This window comes from Benincasa hispida, chromosome 12 (genome assembly GCF_027475165.1).
Source record: "Benincasa hispida cultivar pf3 chromosome 12, pf3_genome.v1.1, whole genome shotgun sequence".
NCBI classification, from domain to species: domain Eukaryota; kingdom Viridiplantae; phylum Streptophyta; class Magnoliopsida; order Cucurbitales; family Cucurbitaceae; genus Benincasa; species Benincasa hispida.
In genome coordinates this window covers 30,553,012-30,564,134 of record NC_143489.1, presented here as the reverse complement: position 1 = coordinate 30,564,134, position 11,123 = coordinate 30,553,012, and the positions used below count along the sequence as shown (strand labels likewise).

At 32.4% G+C, this 11,123-nt stretch overlaps 1 protein-coding gene across 1 annotated transcript; it reads left to right on the top strand.

Moving 5' to 3' along the window:
* The first annotated feature begins 1,818 nt into the window (after positions 1-1,818).
* LOC120092813 (glucan endo-1,3-beta-glucosidase 5-like) lies at positions 1,819-7,098 on the top strand. The gene is made up of 3 exons (XM_039051018.2): positions 1,819-2,202; positions 4,283-4,803; positions 6,237-7,098. Exons 1-3 carry the CDS (start codon positions 1,844-1,846, stop codon positions 6,881-6,883), a joined length of 1,527 nt encoding a protein of 508 aa, XP_038906946.1. The 5' UTR covers positions 1,819-1,843; the 3' UTR covers positions 6,884-7,098.
* Positions 7,099-11,123: the final 4,025 nt, after the last annotated feature.

Sequence of the window (11,123 nt, the reverse complement as noted above, 5' to 3'; positions counted from 1 at the left end):
GTGAAGGGTCAACTCAATGTTCATTGGTTATATTTCTGGACATAAGAAATATATCTACAATGTGAATAGTGCAGTTATCAGTCTTTATTGGAGTGACCGACAGTTAATGAATATTGATTCGTTTAATTAAATAATTCAATTAATTAATCTCGTATGATTGGAACTTCTAATTTGTAGGTTCATAAGATCCTCTTGCAAGCTCACTAAGGATAAACACAAGGGATAATTATTTTTGGAATAATTTGAATTGTTCAAATTATTTTGGAAATTAAAAGATATTGGTTATATGAATATGACTAATATAAAGTATAGTGTATAGTGATACATTATAATATATGGTTCATTATAAATATGATTTATAATTAAAATTATAAAATATGTTATAGATAAATATTTGAATAAAATTTAAATATTATTTATGAATAAGATTATACAAATACTATAATTTTAAATTAATGTGAATGAGATTCATATTAAAACTATAGGTTAAAAGAGAGGGTGTATTTTGAATATGATTCAAATCATATTAAGCATATGATATTGGGTTGGTTAATTAAATGTTAATTAACCTTATTGATTTAGTTATATATTAAAGTAGTTTAGTATATAATCTAAATTAATTATAATAATTCTCATTCCATCTCTCTCGTTTAACAAAAAGAGGAAGTTTTTGCAGAGCAATGTGATTAACATAGAAAACTCATTTTTCTTTGAGAAAAGACTCTCAAGGAACTCCCCTCACATAACATTTACCTTTTCCTTCCCAAAATGAAAAGGGACCATATTTTCAATCTCTTATCCTGAGAATAGCAGAGACTCAAAGTGATGGTATTCTGTTCGTTGGAAATGTTGCTATGTTTGGGTAGTGTTGTGTTCATGACCTTTGGAGAAGAAATACAAGAAGAGGTTTTCTTTAAAGTAAGTCTTTTTTCTTCGTTTCCTCTTAGTAGAACAACATACTTATAAGCTTGACTTATAATGTTTATACTGTAATTTGCATTTTGAATGTGTGAAACTTCTCTGTATTTTATGTTTTTTCAAATTGGAAACTAATTGCACGACGTTCACACACTTCAGTAAAGGAATTCCATTCCTTCAATTACCGATAGATTTTGAGAGTTGGATATAAATTTTGCTATATATCTGCAAATTATTTTGCATTATATTATATTGTTAATATTTGAGGCTGATTACTATATTTGTACTTGTCTCTTAAGAAAATTGCTATATTTACAATTCTTTAAAAATGATGATATATACCTAATAATTAGCCTTTAAGGCTTACTCATTGTAATTACCCTTCAATTAATTAGAGAGTGAAGGGTTTTTTTTTTTTTTTCATTCCCTCCATCAACTCCAAGTCCATTTTAAATGTAGAGTATTAATTCATCGAACTGATCACAATACATATATGACTATCATTCAAATATATTTGTCTCTACTCACCCTCATTTCACCATAAGTTTAAAACATATACATTATTCTTTTAAAATCCTCTCAACGTAACATCTAGATTTTTGCATTGGACAACCAAATATAGAGGAGCTTATAATAAAGGAGGAGTATAAAGACTCCAAAATATTCGTTTCTTGTAACACGTGCATTATTATACTATATAATATAAGACATTATTGAGAGAGTAGAAGAAGAGAATCATGGATTGGCAATACGTGTAGATATTTTCATGGAATAATAATGGAACCCAATACCTTTTTCGAATCTTAATTCAATTCCTTGCCTTTCCTTGACCAAAAGGGCTTGTCTCCCCTACCCCAATTCTTTTAGAACATTGGCCCATTACATTTAAATCAATGCTGGCGCATATGGAGATCCACACAAAAATATGGGACACCGAAAATGGGGATCATTATTATTGGCTTTGGTGGTTTGCTGTTTGGGTTATGAAGAAGGGTTATTTGTAAAAGGTGGGTTAGGGTTTGCTTGTAACTGGGGGACGCGGTCGAGCCATCCCCTCCCACCGGATATTGTGGTTAAGTTGATGAAGGACAATGGGTTCAGTAAGGTCAAGCTATTTGAAGCTGACCCAGGGGCTCTTCAAGCTCTTGGGAATTCTGGTCTTCAAGTTATGCTCGGAATACCTAATGAATTCTTGGCACCGCTTGCTAGTAGTGTACGAGTTGCTGAGAATTGGGTCTCCAAAAATGTTTCTTACTTCGTTTCTAATTTTGGCACCGACATCAGGTATTACCTCGTTAACGATTTCATTTTTAGTTTTATATTTTTAAATTTTATGAAAAGAAAACCCCCTTTTTATAGGCTAAAAATTACAAGAAAAATTATTCAATCTATCTGTAATAGATATTAATAAATACCAATGGATAGTGAAATTTACTATATTTGTAAATATTTTGATTCATTTACTATATTTGAAAACAACTTTTAAAATGGTTCTTTAACAAAAATAAAAAACTATATAATTAAAAAATGTGAAAAAAAAAGATACAAGTATATAATTCAAAAGCAAAAGATAAATTATTCTTGAATTGGATCTTGAATACTTGACTGCTACTTTTCTTTTGGTCAATTTAGAGAGAATGTGTCATTTATTATTGATGATTCGATTTCTATACTCCATAATTGTTGGACTAAAAAAGATAATCCTAAACTGAATGGTTTAATATTAATATTAGGAAACTAAGAATTATAAACGTGTAAATTGATAGAAATATCGAGATCTAAAATTTTAGGGAAATTTAAATGTGTGTTGAAAATTATATAATTGCATCAACATATATATAATACTCCTTTTGGCTATTTCCATAAGTCTAACTCTATGCCATGAATATATATTTAATTATCATCCATTATTATATTTAATGTAAATATATATTTTTTACATTTCTAAAAAGCAATTTATATACATTCGCATATTTAATTGAACATTATGTATAAGCTTATTAAGATATCATCACACGTGCAATACACAAAAGTTTTCTAGTAACGTTTAAAAGGTTTCTTTTTTCTTTTTCTGAAAGTAAGTAACATTTTTTTAGAATAAAAAGTAAGTAATATTTAAAAGGTTAATTTCGGTTGAGTCTATTAAATCGAAATTATTCGACATCGATTTAAATTATTTTATTTATTGTTATTTAACTTATAGAATTTTATATTTTAATCTACATTTTAATTTTTCAAATATTATATTTTTAGTGAACAAAAAAAGTTATATTTCAGTATTAATTTTGCACAAGTTATTTGTTTAAATTCTATAATAATCTCAAAACTTTCACATAGTCTATTCTATTTTTCATTTCACATCCTCAAAATCGCATGATTAATTAATTTGATAATCATTATTTTTTTATTTATTATTTTTATTATAATTTTTTTTTCAAAAGGCCATGTTTGATGATCATTTAAATTTTTTTTATAACCATTTGGTTTTTTATTTTTAATTTTTAAAAATTAAGTCTATAAACATCAGATCCACCTTAACATTTCTTGCTCTCTTACCTACCAATATTTTCAAAAGCCAAGTGAAGTTGTGATTTTTTTTTTTTTTTTTTTTTAAATAATCTTTGTTTTTGAAATTAACTTAGAATTCAACTATTTTACTTAAAATAAATAAAAATTGTGGTAAGAATTTGAGAGAAAATATACTTAATTTTCAAAAACTAAAAACTAAAAACCAAATGCTTATCAAATGGGGTCTTTTTTTAAAAAAAAATAAGTTAATTACTACTTCTAACTATTGATTTGTTTGTTTTGTTATCTATCGTAGTTTTTCTTTTTCAAATTTGGTTCAGAATTGAAATGTAATTAAGAAAAATAAAAACTATGATAAGACAGGTGGTATGAAAATAAGTATAATTTTTAAAAACAGAAAATGACAGAATACCAAATAAAGCAGACTCCATGCATCCTCTAAATTACAAAGGGATTTAAAAAAAAAAAATTAAAAATTTTCCACGTGGCATAAAAATAATTACAACTCATAATTTACCAAAGTATTTTTAATAATTATTTTACATAGTAAAATTGTTAAAAATATTTTCAAGTATAGCAAAATGTCATTGATAATCAATAATAAACAATAAATTTAAAAAACTTAATACTTTTAGTATATAAATGATAAACAGTTACATTTTACTATATTTAAAAATAAATTTATTCATTTTTCTATATTTGAAAACATAACAAAGAAAAACCTAATAATATAGGAAACGCGGATAAATGAAATTAAAAGCTTATTTCCAATATTTTACTTCTTTTTTTTTTTAAGAAACGTACACCAATGAAAGAACATATTGTATTATTGTAGGTATGTAGCCGTGGGGAATGAACCTTTCCTAAACGCCTACAACGGTTCATTCCTTCAAACCACCTTCCCAGCACTGCAAAACATTCAAGCCGCCCTAATAAAGGCCGGTTTGGGGCGGCAAGTGAAGGTCACAATCCCACTAAACGCCGACGTTTATGAAACCGGCAACGGCCTCCCTTCCGGTGGCAACTTCCGGCCGGACATCCGTGATTTGATGGTCAACATCATCAAGTTCCTCAGCAACAATGCCTCTCCTCTCACCATCAACATCTACCCTTTCCTTAGTCTCAATGCCGATCCACATTTCCCCAAGGAGTATGCCTTCTTTAGCGGCAATGCCGCACCCGTCATTGATGGTTCGATCTCCTACACCAATGTTCTTGATGCCAATTTCGACACTCTCGTCTCTGCTCTCGAGAAGAATGGTTTCTCCTCCATGCCTCTCATCATTGGGGAAGTTGGATGGCCGACCGATGGAGATCCTAATGCCAATAATGCTAACGCTCAAAGATTCAATCAAGGTACGTTGAATCACCACTCGATTCAAAATTTTAGTTGATAGCTAAGGATTTAATCTATTAATGGGTACTTCGTAGTTTTGAATGTTTTGAATTTTTTTAACTTTTTTCTAGTTCAACTATATGTATGGTGGAAATTCAAACCTTTAGAATTTAACTTTTTTATCGAAAGTATATGCATTATTCTAGTTCGGTTATGTTTATATTGATTTTTTTAATTTTTTTTAATAAAGAGTACATGTAATATTCTAGATTCAATCAAGGCATGTGTCTTTAAATTTTATTTTAGTGCCTAAACTTTCATATTTGTTATATTTTGGTCTATATATTTTCAAAATATCTAAGATTTATTTCATTTTGGTCCACAAAATTTGTAAATATCTATTTTAGTCAACCTTTCAAAAAAAATAATTATTTTGGTCTTTATTTTAAATTTATTTTTGACAAATGAATGGTGCTTTCATTCTTTGACTAACATATTAGTATGAGTATTATTTTAAACATAATTCATATGACCAAAATAGTTATTTTTAAAAATTAAGAAACAAACTTTTGAAACAAATATATGAAACTTCATAAACTAAAACAGTTGCAAATCTAATTTCATCAGAGGCTTCAACAACATGTGGGAGTTGGTAGATTGAAACTTGAGGCTTAACTAGTTAAGTTATGGATAATTAAGGATAAATGCAATATTTTAGGGACAATTACAAATATAATAATCATACCTAGTACAAATACAAAAAAATTTGCAAATATAGCAAAATTTGTATTCAACTTGATAGATAGACTATATTGCTAGTGATGACAATGGGGCAGGTGAGATTAGGGATGCATTCCCTATCCTCGTTTTCATGGAGATTTTTCATCTTGTTCCCACTCATTACCCCATTTTTGGGAGTTAGGGTCGAGAAATCCCGTAGGAAATTTTTCTTGTGTTTATTATTATTTGATAATGATTTTTTTTATTTAAAATCAATCAAAATTTGTTATTTATATTGAAATTATAAACCTTATATGTAACAAGTTAGTATTTATTTTTGTTTTATTTATTTAAATGACTAATTAAAAAGTATTTTTAATTTTTTTAATTGTAAATTTAATAAAAAAAAATTAAAGTTAACACATCATGAAACTAAATTTTAAAAACAAAATCTGTTAACGCTAACAATAGCTTAGAAATACACATATATATGTATAAGGTTTTCCCACTTCGTTTCCGATTGGGAATCCAATTTAAATATCTAGTTTGACCCTCGTACCCGGTCAAATCAGAAATTCTTTACCCTAATCGATTCAGGAACTTTGTGAGGAATTTCTCCATCTCTATTTGTTGTTGATAGAGTATATCACGGATAGATTTGGCTATATTTATACCAAACTGGTATTGATTGCAATTAACCAATATTTTGTGGTGTACTTTGTCTTAACACTAGGTCTAATCGAGCGCATCAATCGCCGTCAAGGCACACCAAAGCGGCCAGTGCCAACAGACACATACATCTTCGCCATCATCGACGAGGATGCGAAGAGCATTCAACCAGGGAGTTTTGAGCGACATTGGGGAATTTTTAATTACGACGGAACAATCAAATGCTCTTTAAACATGGGAAATAGAAAGCCCTTGGTTCCAGCCAAAGGAGTTCAATACTTATCCAAACAATGGTGCGTAATGTCACCGCAAGCGAGTCTCTCCGATCCGAATCTCCCGAACAGCGTCGCTTATGCTTGCGACCACGCTGATTGCACCAGCCTTAGCTACGGTTCGTCCTGTGGCAACCTTGACGCTAGAAGCAACGTTTCGTATGCTTTCAATGCCTATTTTCAAACAATGAATCAGAGTTCAAATGCCTGCAAATTTTCGAACCTAGCTACAATTTCTACTGTCGATCCGTCTCCGTCTAATCAGGGTAATGGCAGAGATGGATGTCGATTTGGAATTATGATTGATACGACGAAGAAGCGCCATCTTGCACGGCCACCGAGAACTTCGTCGGCGTCTACATTGAGAATAGGGCAAATTAGCTACTGCCATTGGATCGGTTTCCTTCTCGCGCTTTCCATTTTGATCATGAAGAATTGATCTCTCTGATGTATGAATTTTTTTTTTATGGAATTATTGTATTTATTCTTTTTAACTCTCAAATATGGTACATGTATCTATCTATCAAGCATTTTCTAAAGATAAATGTAGGATATATTATAGAAAATGGCTATGAGCTTTGTATTTCTTTCAATAATATTTATGAACTTTCAAAACTTTCAAAGAAAAAAGGGAAAAATTTATTAGGTCGAAAACAATTATTTTATACTCTAAACTTTGTATCTCATGTCCATAATATCCATGAACTTTCAAAAAGTTATATTAATACGATTTAACCTTGAAAAAAAAATTAAAATTGCCTTAGTGGATGTAAGAAAAGAAAACACTGGTGTAGTGTTTGCCACAGAATCTTTAATGCTTAAGTTAATATTCAGTAAAGGGTTAGAGCAAGCTAGAGATGAGGGAGAGGAGAACTTACCTTTGGGTGTGTCTTATAGTGTGGTGGATTTGGATCCCAAACCTAAAAAGGATTAGGAAAAGTAAAGGAGATTAGGAAAAGTAGAGGAGATTAGGAAAAGTAAAGTGATTTAGGAAAGTCAATTTGGGTCGGTTAAGAGGACTTGGACCTCTTCCTCAGGCGGGGGTTAGGTTGGGCCTGGCTCAACTCACCTCGACCTCATTCGAGGAAGGGCTGGTCGGGCCGTTTGGCCTAACGCCTCTTCTTTCCTTCATCCCTCGGCCCATTGGCTCGTTTGTTACATCCTTCATGTCTTCCCAAACTCAAGATTTTTGGTCAAAAAATTACCCATAACAGTAGCCCCACTCCTAGTTGGGACTTTGAAAAATCAAATCATTAGATTTGTTTTTCACTAGTCCCTTCCTTGCTTGGGAGTATGATTTACCTGATAGCCTCAGCCATGCATGATGTGTACCTCAGAGTTTTGGGCTATTCGGTTTTAATTCCAAAGATCAACTTTCTTTTTGTGATTTAGCAGAAAAAAATCCGTCAAGCTCTTCAGCCTGACTTTTGGCTTTTCTTTCTAAGTAGGTTTCCGGGTTTTTAATCCCTAGATTATCCTTGGAATGACCATATCAAGCCCCTTGAGGCTTGATTTTTTGGCGTTCCTTGGTTTAAAGGCTCTAGGTTTCTTAATCTTCAGGTTATCCTAGAATGACTATATCAAGCCCATTGAGGTTTGATTTTTAGTTTTCATGGGTTTAAAAGCTCCAAGATTTTTAATCCCTATATTATCCTAGGAATGACCATATTAAGCCTCTTGGGGTTTGAGTTTTGGATTTCTTGGGTTTCGGGGCTTCGGGGTTCTTAATCTCTGGTTATCCTGGTAATGACCTTATCAAGACCCCTAAGGCTTAATTTTAGGCTTTCAAGAGTTCAAAGACTCCAGAGCTCTTAATCCCTGGATTACTCGCAGAATAATCTTATCAAGTCCCTTAGGGCTTGATTTTAGGAATTTCTTATATATATATTCGATATCTCTATCTTACTTTTTTTAGTTAAAAATGAATATTTTATAGGGTAAGAGATTGAACTGTCCTAGGGCTACGTGGCTTGAAACCTTGAAAGCCTAAAATCAAGCCTTCTATGCTCTCTATTCCAGTTCCCTCAAAACCTTTACCAAGTATCTTGGCCAATTTTGTGTTTTGTAGAAGAATGGTTTCATTTTGGCCTCAGGGCCATAGGTCGATCCGGGGACTCGACCTCATGAATTTTAAGTTAAAACAAGAATGAATACCTTGTTGAGTTTAGGGTGAACTGTCATAAGGCAATGTGGCTTGGCTCTTCGAGGTCGACCTCAGTCTCGAAGTGTCACATCCCCTCTCAGATTACCTTCTTAACCTAGAAAAGAATATGAAGATAGCAAATTTCAGCCCTTTTATGACATCTACTGTCCACCTGCTTTCTGTTTGACCTAATAAATAATAATATATTTATAACATGCATCCATCTCATTTCTTAAGCCTTTAGGCAATCATGAAACTTTATACATCTCATGTTGGCCCAACATACATAAATATTTACAAACATATATGTATGTCTAGAAAGATGGGTAATCCCTTTAAAAAATAACATACAAACTTGCTTTACTTCACAACATGCAAGTAAATGGCCAAAAGATGAAGTTTAACATTCTTAAAGCGATGAAGTATCCTGATGAAGCCAACACGTATCATGCAATTGAGTTGGAAGAAGATTGGCTTTACAAGTTTGGATTTGAAATTAATAAGGTGATGGAAGAAGAGAAAGACGAGATGAACGCTCAGCAGCTTGAATCATTTATGCGATAAAGGAAATTCAAAGGAATTTTGAGCCTCTGAGCTTAAAAAATCGAGAAAGCAAGATCAATCCTTCACTCGAGCAATCTCCTGTATTGGAATTAAAAGCACTCCTTGCTTTTTAAAGTATGTGTTGCTCGGTGAACATGACACTCTACCTGTCATCATCTCAGCAACACTCTCTGAAGAAAATGAAGATGCTATTTTAAAGATTTTCAAGAAGTATATTAAGGTGATAGAATGGATCCTAGCAGATATCAGGGGAATCAGCCCCTCCTATTACATGCATAAAATTCGACTTGAAGATGGAAAGGACAGCTCTATTGAACATCAACGCAAGCTCAATCCTGCGGTGGAAGAAGTTGTAAGAAAGAAATCATTAAATGGTTGGATCCAGGGGTATCTTTCCCATTGCAGACATTAAATGGGTAAGCCTCGTACGAAAAAAGCGGTATCATTGTAGTCCCTAATCAAAACACTAAACTTATCCCTACACGCATGATCACGAGATGGAGGATCTGTATAGACTACATAAAGCTTAACGCAGTGACAAAGAAAGACCACTTTCCCTTACCTTTTATTGATCAGATACTAGATAGATCGGTAGGGAATGACTTCTTCTTCTTTCTGAACGGTTATGCAGGGTACAATCAAATCATGATTGCGCTTGAGGATCAAGAGAAAACAACCTTTACCCATACATATGGAACATTCGTCTTCTAACGTTTGCCCTTTAGGCTATGTAATGACCCTAGTACTTTTCAGAGGTACATGATGGTCATCTTCTCTGACTATCTGGAAGAATCGGTAGAAATTTTGTGGATGGTTTCTCAGTTTATGGAAAAATCTATGATGTATGCTTGACCAATCTTGAAAAAATATTGAGAAGATGTGAAGACACCAATATGTTCTGAATTGGGAAAATGTCATATGGTAACAGAAAGGATTGTGCTTGGGCACAAGGTGTCCAAGTTGAGGTTAGAGGTTGATAAAGCAAGAGTAGAAGCCATGGAAAAACTGCCACTGCCTACAAATTTCAAAACACTACAAAGCTTTCTTGGACATGTCGGGTTCTATCGCTAGTTGTCAAAGACTTCTAAAAGATTGCACATCCTTTCTCTACAACAAATATCTTTTTTCATTGCATTTTTTTATAGAATTTTTAAAAACCCTCGATAAAATTCTAAAAAACAAAAAACATGCACAGGTCTCTTTTTAAGTTAGGTGCTCAAAATTTTTAATTTTTCATTACACTTTCAAAACTTAAGAATTCCAATTCCCCCCCCATCTCTCTTTTAAATTTTTATCAGACTCCTATTTTCTCTCTTAACTCTAAATCCCTCCCCTTCCATTATCCTTCTCCAACTCCCAGTTTCAGTCTCTTTCCACTTCTTCTCCCAAGCGTTATCGTATTTTTTTTCACCTGAATCCATCAATATCCATTCAGCCCTAGCTCCCAAACAACATGATTGAAAAAGAACTTGTTGATTTGTTATAATAGGAGAAGAGTTACATTACCTTTCTCTAAGCAGCCATGGCGACGACGATCAGCAGAATGGATCTGAAGGAAGGAAAAGGGTGGGCATGGTTAGAAACATGGTAAAATCTTGAAACGGAGAAGTGGATGGGAAGAAGAGAAGGAGTAGCGGTGAAAGTGGAAGAACATTAAACTTGTTGGGTTGATGCCTTAAATCTCCTGGGATTTTATAGTTTGTAAACACTTGTATGAACAAACATTTTGTGATGTATAATATAAGATATTTTATTTACTTCAGTCTATGAAATATGAGAAATTTGAGTTACATTAACCACAAACCAATAAACTAAGATCCATGGTTATCATTGTAACTTAAGCATGTACGTGGAGACATACAAATAGATCGTGCTTTAAGTGATAACCTAAATGGTCTGTAGTATATGGATAATGAGGGATACCTTATCCTGGTGACACTACGAGTGTGGCCCACTTTGTAGGTGTTACAAA